We start from the raw sequence: 18,851 nt of genomic DNA, 5'->3' as shown, positions 1-18,851 counted from the left end.
TATAAACAGGATGTGGAATTGGAACACTGGTAACATTAGATAATGTTAAAAGGATTATTCATTTTTCAGGTATGATGAGAATGATCGTTGAGAGGCACACCCTAATTCAGTGACAAGGGACATGATTCTCAACCTACGATTTGCTTTAAATAACCAAGTAGGGGCAGGAGGAAAGGACCAGAGGACTGGCCATATACATACTATCTGTACAAGCTGAGTGACAGATTGACAGAAGCTTATTAAAATACTCTTTCTCATCCTGCCTTTGTCTGTAAATAACCAGAGCTTAAAAATTTTCCAAAGTGCTTCAGTTAAAAAATGGCAGAACTAAAAAGATATAGAATGTTAATAACTGCCAAGTTCTAAGTGATGGGAATATGGATGCTTCTATTTTCTGTATGTTTGAAAACGTTCATAATAATAAACAAAATCCTGAAAGCATTTAAACCCAACAAAGACTCAGAGCTGGCTTGGGTTAGAAGGATTCTGAGATGTGGCCATAGACACCAAAGGCCGGTGTGTGCCAGGGATGCCCTCAGAAGATTAAAAGCAAATGACAAAGTATACTAAAGACGTTCAAACTTGAACTACTAAATTATTAAAGAAGGAAAAAGAGGGACCTAGGGAAAAGGACTCCAGCTGATAAAATAGTGAAGGACATTTATTGTCCTCCTGACATAAAGGATCTCCAATTCAGAGTGAAGCCACGGTCAAATGGGAGGAGAGATGTCTTATGATGCTAGTTCAGGGCCCAATCAGAAAGAGGTCAGGCGAGCACCATGTGCCCTCGAGCCTTAATGCCCTAAGCCACAGCAGTATAAACCACAACCCCATGGAAGCAAAGTTTCTATGATCTGGAGTTATAAAAAAAAGCAAGGCAAAGGAGACAACCTGCTGTTAACCAGCTTCTGACACCAGCAGCTATGAAAAAGCACTGTCCTTGACCGGGAACGCTCACTCTGGCAAGGTCTCATGCCCTCTATTCCTAATAAGGCTCTTTCCCATACCTGATGATGACACACTGGTTCTCTCTGTCAATGATCATGTTTCTGTACATATTATCTGCAAGAGCATAGATATGCGGTGGGTTTTCATACTGTGCCTAGAGAAGCAAAAAACAAAAGCAAAACCATGGTCAGATAGAACAACACGTCGCATTTCTTTTCTTGGTCTTAGCAATGAATTTGCCCCAGTACAGTTCCAATCTCAAGGCCTGGGTAGCACAAGAATTCATAAGCTTGCCTAGGTCAGCAGGAGTCACACCTAAGAAAACGCAGACGGGACTGGGAAGGACTCCTCCGTCGGCAGGTGTGTGATTCAGCCTTCAGATGTGAAGACGTCTTCAGACGCTGCGGCACCATACCCTTCCTCCCACACGCCTCTGCAGGTGACATTCCATCTCTAAATGTTTCTGAAGACATCTGGCCAACAGGTCTTAAGAGAGCCTACTAAAAACCCGGATCTGGCTTTTACTAGAATTCTAAATTCCTACGTCATTTTTTTTTCTAAGAGGTAAGTTGGAGATGCTGGAAGCCCAGAGGAAATGAAGTGAAACTGTGTGTGAAGGAGGAGAAAACCTAAACATTTTCTCTAAGAAGAGGGCAAGAGGGGTAGCTCTTTGAAGGGATAAACTGATTTGGCCAGTTTGCTTCATCTCAATGGGCAGGGAAAAAAAATCCTACCACACCAAGATATTCTCCTGGTGCTTTAGTCTCATGGGCTACCTTACCTTAGCTATGCCTAAATACAAATTGGCCAATACATTCATCTTGTCAGGATGACTTCGGCCCCACTTCCCTCAATCTCCTGAAGTTGAACACCACTACCTCAAAAATTACTAAAAAGAAAAATACTTCATGTGCTATAAAGCCGAAGAAAGAACTTGCCTTACATTTAAGACTATCTAACATCAAAGAGTGAAGAACATGGCAGACCCAGTGAGAAGACATTGAGACTCTGTCTTACCCTTCCCTGGTCCCATCTCTCAAGTGGGGATAATACTGTCCCACACTCAACAGAGTTGCGGACTGAACTTCTCTGAGCCTTATTCTCCTCATCTGTGAAATGGGGCTGCACAGTAACACACAGTCAGCACCCAGGGTTGTTTAATTATGGTTGTGGCAGAACAAGGTACCTAGCATTCAGCAATTACCAATTTTACAACACTTTAGCACTAGCAGTTAAGAATAAATGTATTTTTAAAAATTCGAGGGCAAATTTTTTAAAGAGAACTTTTTAAGAGATAAATGGTCCAAAAGGGACTCAGGTAACATCGTTTTTCAGAGAACGGGAGCGAAACAGCATGAATGCACCACTCCCAGCCACCCCACCTTGGCCTTGGCTGTCATTGAGAATGCCGAGCCCCCTCCGAGCCTGCTGCCCCGGGGCCTCGCGGCTCGGGGCGCCAAGGCAGGGCCCAGCCTCCGCTGACAGTGTTTCCCTTGTGTTGGGCTCCCATAAAGGCAGCATTATCAAAGGTCTTTCCCGTGGCAGTGGCAGCCTCCTTGGGCTCCAGCTACCAGAACCATTCATCTGGCAACAATGGGGTGGGCTCTTGCTCTGGGTAAATTGCCTTCCACTTCAACTGATGAATTTGTGTGGGCTCTCTTTTGTTTGTTTTCCAGGGGTCAGGATTAATGAACGCTCTCGTGCTTCTGCTGCAGAGGGAAGAAGGGGAAAGATGCAGGGAAGGGGAGGCCTGGAGAAGTGCTGAACCACATAATGAAATATAGTCATCAGATTTACAGTTTCTATTTTTATCACACAACTAAAATGGCTACGGAGCTGGATCCGAATAGGGACCAGAGTCACATTAATAAAGAAGTAATAAAAAGATTCAATTTCCAGGTTCCATTCAGAGCCACAGCTTAACTAAGGTTCTGATTTGGAGGGAATGGTTCTCATCACCCTATTTATTTTTTATCCATTACTGATTTTTCAGTCCTTAGAATTTTGTGGCCTGTGTGGAAGGAGGAACTTTCCCTCCCCCACCCAAGCTGTAGGTCCTACATCCTATTTGCGTAATTCTGTATATAATATTCCTATACTAGATAGCCCTATGCTCTTTTGAGCTGTATTCTAAAGAGCAGCACATCATTAAAAATCAAACTACGTCACCCATTTGAGTTTCCCCAATAAATAATTCACAATAAGAAAATGCAAATGTATTGCCAACTTCAAGAAAAATTACCCATGCATCATAAAAGCCCCAAACACTACTGAAATTTATGTGGCCTATAACTTACCGCTCCTTGGTACATTTCAATTTCCTTTTCCCCAAAATATGGCATCTGCTTGAAGGGGTTGACTGAGATTAATACGGATCCTATATATGTCTGAATTTATATCCAGTTAAGGTCCAGTGTTAATCTTCATAGCTACACATTTTTCAAATTAAGTAACCAGATGTTATCAATAATTTATAATGACTGTTCAAACAAAAAAAGCTCAGATACTTGTTTTCTAAAAGATTACAAATAAAGACAAAAGCAATTACCAACTAGCTCAGGCTTTGCTCCTCCCCAGGAAGAGTAATGAGCTTAATGACCAAGGTGCTCCAAAAAGAAATCATTATTTTGCATGATTTGAAGCACATCCTTTTAACACCGGTGACATGTATGGCTAGGAAAACACAAAACAACACAAACCAGAAATGATCTAGGAGTAAAAAGAGCAGTTATCATTCCTTTGCTCAAATAATATTTTGTCCTGGAAACTCTCATATCTCTCAGGTAGACTAAAAATGTACTCACTTACTCGTTTAACAAATAGAGAGATACAAGATGAACCGAACAGTCCTACTCCTGAGAAGCTATGGGGAACTGAGTTACATCTGTAAGACGTTATTTGCAGCAGAAAATCACAACCCACACAGATCAGGTGTAGGGGAAGAAGGTATTATTTCTGCATGGGGAATCCAGGAAGGCCTTTCAGAAGAGAAAGCATTTATGCTGAGTCTTAACTGTTTTATACAATACACTTTAATATGCCCCAAGAGATGTATTATTATAACATAAAAAATATTTCCGTTTATTCAATAATCGACCAGTTTGAATGGGGTGTTCACAACATACCAGGCACTGTTCTGGATGCTGGGGATACAGCGGTGAACAAAACAGACAGAAGAGTTAAACTCCCTCCCCTCACAGAGGAAAAGCAATCATTTAAAAAGAGAGAGAGAGAAAACAAACACAAGATCCACATACTCAAAATCGTTTCTTTTAATCAATGATTTCAAAATGTTTGGAAAACTTGAAGTTAAAGATGCAAAGCTGTGACATTTCCTCCCCAAAGGGGACATTTATATATTTATATAAAGGACCTGGGTGTCAAATAGGGCAGCAAAGGGAATCCAGTCAGATTGCCTGAGTTTCCCCAAGCCCAGCTGGCCTCTGACCTTGGGAAGTCACGTTGCTAAGCTGTGGCTAATGGATGATGGGGAATTATACCACCTACTTGATAGGCTTATAATGAGAATTCAACCAACAGTATAGAAGGCTCGGCAATTTCCATGATTTGTCTGCTTCAAGATGCTGGTTGTGCCCCGTGCTAACATCTGTGAGACACGGCTTTGGTATTATTACTGAACACAAATGAGCCAAGTGTGGGACGGGCCAGATAATACTTGAAAATCAATATTTATACAAGAAGGTGGACACATGGAATGATTCCGTGGCAATTTTGCTTCCCTTTTCACTGACCAGAACAGTCTCCAGACTCGAAAGGGCTGCATATGAAAGAGCAGTCAAGGAGAAAAGGGCCATCGGAACAGCAGCGGGATGCACCCAACACTAAGCTGGGAGCAGCTCATGGCACTAAGAGCAAATGCCCACGACCTGGGGAATCCTAACTGAAAATCACTAAAGAACCGCAAGAATGGCCGAGTCCAAGTGCCAAAGTCAGGTGAGGCCAATGATAGATTAGTAGTGCCCTCCTTGTTTTTTGAGGCAAAATTTAGAACAGATAAATTTATTATTAAAATTATTAAGCAGGTAAGAATGCCCATGATGTAGCCAGGACCCTGTAAGTATTGGTCATAGGAACACCAATCGAACACAAACACACTTACGGGGTACAAATTAAACTCCTAATGACATCCCTATTACCCTTTTACTCCTGCTTTACTATGAGGAAACTGAGGCATAGAGAAATTTTAAGACTTGCTCGGAAAAAACCCCACAAAACTCGCTTGACGTCATAAGGTAGTAAGTGGCAGAGCTAGGATTCAAACCCAGTCTGGTTCTCGAGTCCACTCTTAATCCACAAGCTATCATGTCTTTCTAAGTTAGCAAGTATTGTTACTGTTAATATTGCTATTACTATTGGTAGCATTGCCAATATTTATCAAATAAAATACAAAATGCCCATTTAAATTTGAAGTTCAGATAAACAATGAATAATTTGTTTTATATATATATATTCCACCCCACCCCCCAAATGGGTATGCCCCAAGCATACCCCCGCTTACACTAAAAAAGTAATTTGATGTTTATCTGAAATTCAAATTTAACCAGGCATCCTGGCAATGCGAGGTTGGAAGCACGGGGATTTCACGCAGGGTGGACAGGGGCGCCATCTGATAGCTTTATGTCTTGTGTAATTCAGATTCTGTGATTCTTTGGGAACTCAAAATTCTACAACCCTTGGCTGATTTTTTTAGTATCTTTTTCACATGATAGGGACCAAATGAAAACTGAATGAATGCGGTCTGGCCCTCATTCTGACTCTCATGCGAAACAAATACAGTCATTCTTATGATAAACCCAATTTTCAAGAAATACAGCACTGCTGCAGCCATCCTCATTTCAGAAGGGAAGAGGTCTAGGTGTCCATTTACCTCGAGATGAAAACACACCTGGCCAAGCAGGATCTCTTCATGGAGGAGGGAGCACCTTCCCTTAGTTGTAAAGGGAATGCTTTGAATGCCACCTGTCCTGGAGAAATCAGCACTGCGTGCAAAGAAAGAGCTGCCTGAGGACATGAGCCACAGGGATCAGCTCCCCACCAAGCCCTTCCTACCCACCAGGCCCTTAGCTATTGGATAAACATGGACTGGGCTGCAGGAGAGCTCCTGTACGAACCAACACTTTCTTTCTTTCTTTTTTTTTAAATATTAATAATCTGCTCTGTGAAAAAAACATCTTAGAACGTCTCAATTTTCACTAAGTTGTCTACATGAATTCTAGGTAAAGGTCTGGTAAGAAGACAGAAGAAAACCTCTGTCAGATTATGCTAAGCCAATCCTGAATCAATGACTCAGTAGAAGGGGGGAAATTACAGTTATTCCCTTCATCTCCCAGTAGGGGCCTCGAAGTCAATAGTATTTGGAAGGATTCCTGAAAAATAAAGTTTGGTCTGAGGTGCATAATGCCGCTGGTGTCTATGCTAAGTAGCTACACACTTACCTAAGTCAGAAGAACTGAGAGAAGAGAATTAGTTCAGAATTTGAAGAAAACACACATATGTTAGTTATTTCAGGTGTGAATTTGGCCTCATTGTTTGTCTAACGGCCTGCCCTGTTTTCCACCTTGCTGTGTCTACAGAGACCTCAGCTGCTTCTCTGAGAGCCCAGGTCTCCTACTGGGTTGGGTCATTTCCCAGACAACTCACTCCCACTCCCTACTACATAATTCAGGTGTGCCTTTGGAAAAAGCTGCTCGAGCAGAATCGGAACGTAAACTGTCTCTACCCTTGGCTGTGAAGGTGTGGCCCAAGGTTAATTTCCAGAATGTATGGAGATATGAGGCTATGATATTATGCACACACACAGACACACACACGCACCAACCAGACAAAAACAAAATACAAGCCATTTACAGAAAAGACCCAACAGATCCCTCATTGATGGGTTCTCAAACACTTGGTGGATCTATGAATTTTCATTGTTCTTGCAGCAAGGATGACAAAAAGAGAAACATGCCCTGAATTTTTCAAAAAGCTCAATGTATTCAATAGAAAGGACCGTCCTTTATTCTTAGATTATTTCCTTTCTACTTTTGCGGTATTAGAATTGTCTTCCTTCTATTAAATGTGATGGTAGTACAACTTCTGTAAGTTTGTTTTTCATGGTCTTATAGGCCAAGTTGAGTTTAACTTAAAAAAATGTTTTTAATAGTCGGTGAATTCCCCCAAAACCACCCACACTGATCTAGTTGACTTCCCTGGATTTATCACTGAGGAGGGATGGGATGGTGAGGTGACTTGTCTGAAGTCACATATGGGGAGACCGGTGGAGCTGGACCCTGAGCCCCTGACTCCAGCCACCAGACCGACACACATGTCCCTGCAGCACGCCACCCCCTCCACGTGAACGGACTGCCCGTGGGGCAAACCCCCCTGCAAACAACTGCACTGCCTTGGGCTCCAGTTGGTCTGGCACAAGAGCCTCAACTAATCAAGGGCTGAAAATGCCAAACACACTTGAGTGTGGTCTTTGAGTAAAAGCAAGTTGGGAGAAAGTTGGACCAAATAAGCGTGGAGTGCTCTGCACAGGAACTATTTTCGTCAGCGAAGTGCCTATAAATGATGTCTCGCCAAGCACCAGAGTGAATACTGCAATGTTTTCCTCATGTATTTTAGAATGTAATTTTAAGAAGTGTGGCAACATTCAGGAAAAAAACGGATGGCAAATTAAACCTTCCTTGTCTTAGGATAAATAGCTGAAAATTACAGGGTTTTATTGGTAAACAGTGTTAGCATTTTCTAAGCAGATATTTTCCCTAATGTAGAACAAAGAAATGTGCATTCAGCCTGAATGCATTAACAACCGATTGTTTCAAGCGCGGACCTTCAATATGAAGCAATGTGCTGGCATTGGACATAGAAGAGATACAATAAGCAATTTATAACTTAATTTGAAATCGAATCACTTCTTGCCTTAACTATTAAGCTTAGGAGTGAGAGGGGAAAAAATCCTCTTGTTTAAAATAATCTTACGCTATCCTAATAATATTCCCGCAGCCTTGAACAGATAAAGGAGGCTTTTATCACTTAGCGGAGGCAAGGATCTACAGTTAGACCCCGGGTATTATTTCATAAACACCCAAAAAAATCATCCAGCTTCCTCAGAGCTGAAAGCTGCTCTGTGCTCTTGATGGAAAGCACACGGATGCTGAGTCTCTCGTGTACTGAGTGGGTAGAGATTTCTAAAACACGAAGCCATTAGTGGTCAACTAACTCATTTCCTTGGTAGAAGACACGATTACTCAGCCATGGATTCAAATGCATTAATTCAAAGGCTCGTAATCAGCCCCCTCCGTGTGAGTCATTTAAAAATTCTGCTGTCTGAATATAAAAAGCAAATCTTGATAGTCAATGGATTTTCAATGAATACTTAATACGATGTACCATGCCAAGAATTATGCAAGAAACTAAAAAATATGCAAGGCAAGATGATGCCGTTTTTGTTAAAATTAACAAGAAACTCCCCAAATATGTATATTTATATTTATGTATGCATGTCTATATGTGGTTAAATTAAAAAATATACATCAAGAGGTTATGGTGGGATTGGAGGTGATGTTAATGTTCTCCTTTCTGGTTGACTGCATTTTCTAAATCATGTTAAATGAACACGTATTGCCTTAAAGAGTTTTTGGTTTTTAAGAAGGACATGAAAGAAAGTCCCTAGTTTTAGAGGTAAACTATCTTTATGGGGAGAAGTGAGTCTGTCCGGCTTGACAACGGACTGGCTGCTGATAGCCACTAATATCATTTTTTTCTCTTACTCGGTTTTTCAAAAACCATGTTTCTATGTAAATAACATAATAAGCTGAGCCCATGTTCTAAGAACATTCCAATAAATAATTTGTTCAACTATATTCAGTGGAAATTCACCTTTTATGGGCTTGTCAATAAACCAATCCTCCATTTAAAACAGTTTCTATGGTAAAATGTATTTGAATTTTCAATAAGCAACTTTAAAATTGAATTTTTGGAACATAACTCAGAAATGCGGAAGGAACTTACACACTTGCCTTCGTATATGATAATAACAAGTAATGCTTCCTGTTACTTACTGCATTCATTATTTCATTTAACCCTACAATAGCCTCATGTGGGAGATTTCATTATCATTCCCGTGTTACAGGTGAGGAAATCAAGGCACGCAGATCACAAAACTTCCATGAGGTCACCAAGGCTGTGAAGGGTAAGGCTTGAAGCCAGACTGTCCAGACCCACCGCCTGCACCCAACCCTTAGCCCCTGCCAGTTCCCCTGTGCCACGAGACTTGCACACCTGTGCCACGGGACTTGCACGTAAAAGTGATTAACACGTTTTCATGATGATAAGCCCAGATTAAAGTGAGCGTATTTCAAAGTTTGACCAAATGAAAGGAAAACTTACCACTGAAAACAACTGCTTCCATACAATTAAATTAAAAGGCAGCCCTGCACCGGTATCTAGGAGTCAGCAAAACGTTTCTGTAAAGGGCCAGAAAGCAATTATTCTAGGCCCTATGGTCCTGTGGCAATGACTCACCTCGGCCTTTGTAGACTGCAAGCAGGCATTGACAATGAGTAGAAGAATGAGTATGGCTATATTTCAATAACACCTTTGGTATAAAATGGACAGTGGGCAGATTTCATTTGTAGGCGGTAGACCACCTCCCCCAATCAAGATGCTATTATTAACATAGCTAACAAATCCAAATATATCTGTTAATGCTTAAAAGCAGGGGTTTAGGCCTTTAACTATGCAGAGATTTGGTAAAATTTCCTGTGGTAAGTAAGAAATAGCACAGTATTGGTCAGAACCATCCAAGTGTCTTGGAATAATTTTGTTAATTAGCATTGCCTGATGTACTGAATATATGTATTAGTCTATCCTGGTGTGTGGAACTTCCCACTCACCAATGATGCGAAAGGCATTCCCTGCAAAGTATTGCTGCATACATATGGGCACTTTTAACTAATAGTCAAATGAGTGGTATAAATAACAAACAGAAGCTACAGATGTGAAAACTATACCTCTTCTAGCTTTGGGGGTGAAAATCTAAAATGTATGCAACAACAGATACAAAGACTCTACCTCTAATGGTCCTCCGCGTCACCAGGCCTTTAGAAGTCACCAAGTGCATCACAGTTAAACCTCCTGGTACTGCAATATAGATTTGCACAGATCTTTGCATATCTAAAACTCTACAATAATCTCACTAAGAGATCTTTATATAGCTGTACCAAACAAAATTGAATCCTGTAGGAACTTAAGCAAATATCACAGTTCTCTGTTTATAATGAAGTCAACACACATTTGAATCAAATTTCCATTCTGAATTTTTTAAAGCCCTATAAAAAATGGCATCTGGCAAGCTAAAACTGAAACATAAAGAACAACTCAAGAATGTCAGGCTTTTTCAATAGTTGATCTTCACTTCTCGTGTTTCCTTTAGTAAACATAAGAATGCAGAAAAACTGGCAAAATTGCATATTCTTTGCATGAGGCAATCTTTTTAAAACCTTTTAGGTCTGGACTTAACTGTCTGCTTTGCAATTAGGGAGCTCTATCGACAGACTTCTCTGCAGATCAGGACTTTCCCCTAGGAACAGCAGACGTTTTAGTCACCACGTGCGTGGCTAAAGCTCGTCAAAGGTACAGCGCCATCGACTGAAACAGATGAATACCGGCTGCATCTCGATTTCGTGAAATGCCAGGAAAATAATTTACTGTCATCTTTGCCCTTCCCACAACCTCCACAAAGGGACAGCAAAGTATAAAACCACGTTCTGACACGGTGAAAAGGACCTGAGCACCTAGTGTCAGGTTCAGAATTTCAGATAGATCTTCTCACGCTGGGAATACATGGCATTTTACTACGGATATGGTCGTCTTACTTAGAAAAGTCCACAGGAACTAATAAAGGATACAAAAATGTAGTCATCCATGTATCTCTTCTTTAGATTCTCCACAATGGCATTCTCTGTGATCTTGGAGAGCAGGACCATGTCATCCACGCCGCTGTGCTTAACATTGTGGCTCTGCCAGTGGTAACGGTAGGCACCTTTGCTTCCCTGCGAACAGAGAATGCACAATTATTAGGATGCTTTATTTTCTCCTGGTGTAAAAAAAAAAACAACAACTAAAAAATCCACTAAGTTCCCAAATATTCCTTATATCAAATGCTGCAGAATGAGCAGAACAAAGATTTTGTTATCAAAAGACCTGGNTAAAAAAAAAAAAAGACCTGGATTCAAATTCAGCTTTGCCCACCTACAAACTAAGAGAAGTGCGGAAAAGTTATATACATTCACTGTGTCACTTAAGCTGCTCTTCCCTCATCTGTAAAATGGGAGAAATTAAGACCCACTTCATAGAGTTGCTGTAAGGATTAAATAAAATAACATATATAAAGTACCAAAGAGTATCTTGAGTATAACACAATAAATGATCGATGGTCGGGCGCCTAGGTGGCTCAGTCGGTTAAGCAACTGCCTTCAGGTCAGGTCATGATCCCAGTGTCCTGGGATCGAGTCCCACATTGGGCTCCCTGTTCAGCGGGGAGCCTGCTTCTCCCTCTGCCCCTCACCCCACTCCTGCTCTCTTTCTCTCATGCTCTCTCTCAAATAAATAAAATCTTTTTAAAAAATGATCAATGGTCTCCAGTAATTCCTTCAACCTTACTGTTTTGTAGAATTAACAATAAAATAAGCAGAAACCTTCTGGACTTGTTTTGCAAATTGTATGACAGAACTCAGAAGCAGAAGCAATACGTATCACACAATGGCTAGGTCACATTGGCCTAATTTCTCAAGCCCTCTAAATTATTTTCCCTCCATAAACTTATCACTGTCAACGTAATACTGGCCTTCCAGATTCAAAAGATAAGCTACATTTTGATGGCTGATCACTGATATTAACAAGGAAATGGACAAGATAGCCTAAACGTGATTACAGAACATGCTGTGGCCAGGAGGACCTCATCCAGCCCCACAGCCTCCTTGGAGAGATGAAGCTGTAAACCTTGTCTGCTCCCTGGATTTACGACCTAACACCAGAAATGGCTCTGACCGCCCTGTGGCCTGCAGGACCTCCTTCCACTTGGCACTTCTGCAGTGGGATCCCTGTATGTTCAGCTACGTGCCAAGTCCTGGAGTTAGAGGCGGCTGGAAGCACCGTGGTGGCTGCACTCGGGGAGCTCATGTCCACTGACGGACACCTAGATATTGACAGAACTAGTAACTCATGCTTCAGCAACAGTTAATACGTAAACACATGTCAAACGGGTGTTCGGGAGTGCAGACGACTTCTTTGTCCTAGGAAAGACAGACCAACTTCCTGGAGAAAGTGCCATTTGAAGTGGATCTAAAATATTTTTCATTTGCCAGAAAAGACGAGACAAGGAGGGACAGTCATTGTAATCTACACTCACTAGGGCAACAATCTAATACATGTGAGATAATGGCAAACGATACATGACAAGATCCTCCCTTCCCTTCACACCCTTCATGCATCTTACTGGAGATGTCACGTGCTACACGAGTGTGCTAGGCATCGACCTGAGTGAGACTCAGCTCCTGCCCCCCTTCCTGGGAGCTCACTGTTTTGGGGAGTTTAGATAAAGGAGAGAGACATTTCTGATTAAGGGTATCTAGAAAGGCCACATGCTCAGACTACAAAAGTAGGATGAGAAAGAGTCATAAGGTGGTTCTTCAAGAGAAAGGGAAGGTGGAAGGAAACAAGATAAATACCATTTTAAATTTCACTTTTAAAAAAACTGCTCAATGTCTTCTCTGTAGAAGATGTGGGTCCTTTATAAGGGCAATTCTAAGGGGCTCTGGGAAAAGCAGTTTTTAAAAACCAGCCAGGAAACCAGTGCCATGGGTTGATGCTCCAGAAAAGGGCTCTGGAAGGCTTGCTACCCATGCTGCCTTGCACAGGGACTCTTTATATGATATATTTGGCTTCTGCAGAACCACATGCGGCATCACTTCTACAAAACTACCCCTGACCTCACCACACCTTCTTCCTCTTGTGGCAAAGCAGAAAAAGAGAAAAAGCACTGGCTACCGCATGACTCACTGGATCTCAATCAAATGTCCACAGTCTACTGCCAACCAGATAAAGATTCCTGGCAACTCCTCCCCTCCTCTGCCTTCCCTTCTTTTCTTGATTATTCTCTGGGCACTCACAAAAATTATTCTGCATAGAAAACTAAGGCCACCGAGTAACTAACCAGTAGGTATGTTTGGTTGTTTTTAATCCCAATAAATATCCACCTACTTACGAGGCCAAAAATGTTATTTTCTCTTTGAAAAATGTAAGCACAGTTTAATAAAACAGAAGGGTATTAACAAGCTGTTATTTAACGTCCGTGAAGGACAAGAAATGGAGGAGCTCTGTGTCACAGTGTATGTGTTGGTACTGATCCACAGAAACTGCCTTCTCAAGGTAACCCAAGTTGGTCTTGGTATCCAATCCAACTGTCTTCTCTGTCTCACTGCAGAGTGATATATTACTGTCTGTCCCATTCCAGAGGCACTGTCCTCCTTCTAATGGCAGTGATTCCTCATTAAAACAGGGCTCCTTGTGGATTTCATTGACTCTCAGGGTCTCAAATATCCCTCGACACCAGAGTCCCACGTGTGGGTCTCCAGACCTCTATCCATAAAAGGATAAGGAACCAATAGTGACACCGAGCAGTTACTATAAGCAAAGCAATCAGCCATTTGACTTGCGGTGGCTGCTCCTTTTACTACTGCAATCAACTCAATGAGAGAGGGGTTAATATTCCCACGCTACGTAGAAGGAAACAGACTTCCCAACCAGTAAGCAGCAAACGCAAGATGTGAACCCAAGTCTCTATGATTGCAAATTCATTCAAACATCATAGTTTCTTCACACTGTCTCCCTGGCAACTTTCCTGGATATTTCCACCTGTTAAGTTTAAGATGGCCACAGAATGATAGACTGTCTCCCAAACTGAATACATCATTACAAAGACCTATAATCTTTGTTAATGACCACTTTCTCCTAGCATCAAAGACTAAAACACGGGAGTTATTTTTTATTTGACGCATTTCCTATATCCAGCTGGTCACATGTATCTTTTCCCTCCCTTGCCTCTCTGCCCCTCCTTCCCTGAGGAAATAATATATGGGAACTCATTCAACCTTCACAATCATTCCCCATACTGTATATGATTATCTCTATTTTACTAATGAAAAAAACTGTTAATTGTCCAAGGTCTTCTAATTGTAACTTCTCTGTCTTTAATGACCCCCACCTTACTATTCCTTTCTCCTTCCTCTTACCTCATATCACCCCCCCTAAAAAAAACAATTCAAATGAGGTAAAGGGAAGGAGGGAAAGTAGCTAGAAATGGTGGGAATAATCAGAGTCTTTGGGGGAAAACTGACCTGCTTGGATTATCAAGGACAAGATCAGAATCCACCCCGTAGGTAAATGAAAGCTAGGCCAGGGCTAAGCTGGGCCATTCTAGCACAGGGTGAGAACTTTGTCAGGGAAGCTAGGAACTGAACACAGATACGCAGGCTCTCATCCTTTCTTGAAAGTTCCCCACAGTGAAACAGAAAACTGTTTTCTGTTTTTCTATAGGGGACAATCGAGTTTGATCATAGCATGACTTTTCTAGAGGTCTTCCCTGGAACACAGCTGCGGACAGGCAGCAAGTGAGAACACAGTGGGAAATGGTTATCATTTTACAATCCTAGACAATGTTCCCAGAAGCAGAGGCTGGACATGACCTTCAGACCACAAACTACTGTGCTACGACTGCAAGAATAGGAACTGTATTTCTGACAAATAACCTTCACCCCTTTGCTTCTTCCTCCCCCTCCTGACTGAGAGGGTGGTAGCAGGACTGGCTGCCATGTGTGCTGGGACGAGGAAGGACAGTGACAGGGACTTCCCCATCTGTGGGAGAAGGGCCATTTTCTTCACCTGGCAAAGGCCTGGCTTACCAGGCTATCCCCTCTTAACAAGAGTCAGCCTCCTTCTCTTCTGTGGGCTTCTTCTTGGGTAGGTAGCTCACCTTTGTTTCCACACTAAAAATAGGAACATTTTAAACAAGTAGGGGTACTCAGGAATTACACATTCAAAAGTCCTTAAAGAGCACGGCCTCACTGTACAAAGGAAGGAATATAGCTGCTGATGTGCGAACTAGGAAATAAAAATGATCATAAAAAGCACAGTAATGATGATGATATGTTATTCTTAGCCCTGACAGTTCCTACAAATTATGAGGGAGGGAGCTATTTCCCATTAATAAGGATTGAATGCAGACTTTCTTGGGTCCATATTTGGCTTCTTTTTTTTAAAGATTTTATTTATTTATTTATTTATTTATTTGAGAGCGCGCGTGCACAGGAGCATGGGGGGTGGGAGAAGACCTCAAGCAGACCCCAGCTGAGCGAGCAGCCTGACACAGGGCTTGATCCCATGACCCTGAGATCACAACCTGAGCCCAAGTCAAGAGTCAGTTGCTGAAGCCACTTGCCACCACCGTGCCCCTCCACATGTGGTTTCTAATGATGATTCAGTTTGTTGAAAAGCAATCACACACAAGTTCTAGAAAGTGGAGTATACCCATGTCCACATAATGGCCTGGTTTGTTCCTCACATTTACGAGATGGCACCAAGACGCAGGAGTCCCTCATGCCAAGGAAGAAGTCCGCTCGCTGACTCTGATTTTAGAAGGTGGAGTGTCCCTCACTGGTGTGTGTTTACCAGGGTGGGGACCAGGAAGAGCAAAGGTGAGTCAGCACACAATGGTAGGGATTGTTCTCCACTGAAACCCTACCTTCTCTCAGCTCTGGGGGAGCCCTGGCCTGCCACAGCCGCGGTGCTGCAGACACTCTCACTAGTGTCTCAGCCAGCGTTTTTCTTCTTTGGTTCATCCAGGAGCGAGGAGGAGACCATATACTGGGTAACTACAGTCTTCAACGCCCTTCAGACACCCAGAACAGGGAGGCTATGAAATGCGCTGTGTAAATGCAATAGGCCTAGTGTTGGGCAGGGCCTGGCTGGGAGGGGGTGATCATAAATACCTTACCCTCTTCCAGGAAGAGTACACTGCACAGTATTTTTTGAGAGCATTGTGGAAATAGGTATCAAAATTCTAATCATGCAGACCAATATATAGTTACTTAAATAAAAATAAAAGTCACAGTCTTTGTTGCAGTAATTATTTTTAGGAATTTACCTTAAAATATACCAAGTGTGTATGCCATGATGTATGTACAAGCCTGCTCACTGTTGCAAAGTTTGTGTAGGGGAAAACTGGACACATGATTTGGGGCCGATGAGAGTATGGCAGACCCTACAAAGAAGTCGTGGCAGTCATTAAAAGGAATCTGTTTATGCTGACATAGACACATCTTCAAGATACCCAGTTTCATGAAAACAACAACCAATGTGTGGACTGAAGCATAGAATGACTGCCGTTGTCTAAAGTTCTTAAAAGACACGTGTTTAATTGCTTTCTTGAAAAATACACAAGATTCCATAGGGAAGAAAGCCTGGGGTTTTGGGAGAAGGGTGGCTTCTACTTTCCATTTTAAACTTTTCTGCAGTTTACTTTTTTTTTTTTCCTAACCATATAGGCATGTGTTAGTAAAATAACCAAATAAACAGAAATGTTGAAAAGGCTGCCGATACATTCGAGAATTTTCCGGGGGTGATGCCAGGGTGTTGATAGGGCCTATCCCAAAGCTGGGATCATCATCGTAAACCTGGGTTCTGTGCCCCTTCCAGGTTTGAACAGTGGATTGGGAGATGGTGCCTGGATGACAAGATATCATCATGTCCGGGACGTTTAGCTGGTCCCCAAGCAAAACAGGACAGCAGATCTGATTTCCAAAAAACCTGGGACTAGAATACTCCCAATGTTTCAAGTGTATCACCCTAAAAGGCAGATAAACCATATTCTGAGTGTGAACAATGGACAATGGGTAATGCTCTGGCCTGCTGTTGAACGGGGCTTGTTCTTTAATGGGATTTTTCTGTCCTAGTGAGTCATAACAGGAAAGGAACAGAACTCTCTGTTGTACTTTAATCTTTTAATTGACAGTCTAGGATTTCTACCTTTTGAAGTTCTGCTATTTAACTGGAATGAAACACTTCTATGGCACATGATGGGAGAAAAAAAAAAATCAACCATAAATATTTGTTTCCTCTGAGCCCGGCACTGTAAACCCATACTGGGCTTGCAATGTCTTTCAACTTTATGGAATTCAGACCCTCCACTATTTTGGTGATGCGAACATGTATATTCGAAGCAGGCATGTGTGGGTATGTTGAACTGCAGTGACCGGAGTGCAAAGAAGTGTTTCTGGTAGAGTAGGGTGGGGTGGGGTTGAGGCAGTCTGTAGCCAACAATTCCCTCAATCCTTGGGGTAAACAGAACTGACATTTACTGAACCCATAAAGACGTGCCAATGTACTTTACATGATCTCATTTAATTCTCACGGCCCTGCAAGACATGAATATTATAATCCCTCTGTCACTATTTCACAAATGGTGAGTCCTGGGATTATAATGTACCAAGTTGCCTCTGCTTGGAAAGGCTGGGGAAGGGAAAGTACACTGGGGTTTGCACACACAGTGTGGGCAGCCCTCAAGGAATACAGAAGATGTGCTCATTAGTTATCGTTCATGTTAAGTGTATGCGACCTGACCAAAAGTTCCATATTTGTGTAACATTTCCACTAACACAATCTCAGTTAATCCCTGTGACAAAGGGCCAGGGCTGACTTCCTTGTCTTTATTCTTTCTGCTACACCAGAACTCACTTCCAACAGGATCGTCAAGGCCAAGCGTAGATAGATGTTGACTCCAGGATCCCTAGGGCCAGCAGCCTCCTAGCCAGGGTTGGCCCGACTCAATCTTCCTGGAAGCAACTAGAGCAGACGTAATTTATCATCTAAACAGGGACACTCTGAGTGCAGAAGGGAGTGTTGTTAATAATAAAGCTGGAACGTGAGGCATGAACCCGGGCTGTCTCGGGTTGCATGGCTCTATCTGGAACCAACTTGATCTCAGAAAAGTCACGAGCAGCTTTCAAGGACAAGCCTTCCCAGCCAGGATCCTGTGCTACTTAACCGCAGGTCTGTCACAGATCGCTCCGTCTCTGGGACCTCTGAGCCACCTGCTCAACAGAAGGAGGTTCCTGCCATCACACGACCCCCCAGGGGCTGCCATGAAGATCCTGAAGATCGAGTAAGACTGCCAATGGCCCCAACCCCCAATGGCTCTCGGGGTAGAGTTGGTTTTATGCGATGACATAATCAGAGGGCAATGTGTGGATGGCACATACCAGGCGGGCAACACTGAGTGGGGGGAGGGAAAAAGGTGTGTGAACAAATAATGAGAGATGGTGAAGTGCCCAAATTTTAATTGCATATGTGATATTTTTATATGAAGTGTCTGTGGGAAATACGGTTGTTAAAAGGTTACAGTTGTATCTCTACGTGTCCTTTCTGTATGGTTTTATTTTTCTACTGAGCATATATTTATAAAATGGGCACACACATATATACTGGTTTTCAGGGAAAAAAGATCAGATAAGGGACAGGAAAGTACTCTGTGAAGTGAAATGAAACACATACACAACACTATTTTCCATATTTGTTGTTAATCCGTGTCAGCTCAGGTCTCCAAATCTTGTTGTCCATCCCGGGTTGCAGTTATGGTCTTTAAACAGCAAGGGACCCCCAGAAGGAAAAGCAGCAGACTTTCTTTCACTTAGCCTGAAATGTTGTTCCCAAAGGACCATTTTTCTGTATCAAGGGACAGCGTAAATCAAGATGTTATAAATGAACAGTAACACAGTTCATCAATTCCAAGATGCATTTTCTTCATATCCTAATATTCTGTAATTAGGATGTCTTTTTCT

General features: G+C 42.2%; 1 protein-coding gene across 1 annotated transcript in view; it reads right to left on the bottom strand.

Annotated features, from left to right (window-relative positions):
- The window catches only part of MYO1E (myosin IE), a 115,824-nt gene extending 99,563 nt beyond the window's left edge, over positions 1–16,261 (bottom strand). Inside the window, exons 1-4 of the mRNA XM_034660908.1 lie at positions 16,160–16,261; positions 10,866–11,009; positions 3,246–3,335; positions 1,008–1,102 (exon numbers count right to left, since the gene is read on the bottom strand). Of these exons, the coding sequence (XP_034516799.1) occupies positions 1,008–1,102; positions 3,246–3,335; positions 10,866–11,009; positions 16,160–16,246 (416 nt within the window). The 5' untranslated portion in view covers positions 16,247–16,261. The remainder of the gene's footprint in view (positions 1–1,007; positions 1,103–3,245; positions 3,336–10,865; positions 11,010–16,159) is intronic.
- Positions 16,262–18,851: the final 2,590 nt, after the last annotated feature.

Source organism: Ailuropoda melanoleuca, chromosome 5 (genome assembly GCF_002007445.2).
Source record: "Ailuropoda melanoleuca isolate Jingjing chromosome 5, ASM200744v2, whole genome shotgun sequence".
Taxonomy (NCBI): Eukaryota; Metazoa; Chordata; class Mammalia; order Carnivora; family Ursidae; genus Ailuropoda; species Ailuropoda melanoleuca.
The sequence above is the reverse complement of the archived record's forward strand: the minus strand, read 5'-3'. Positions and strand labels throughout refer to the sequence as shown.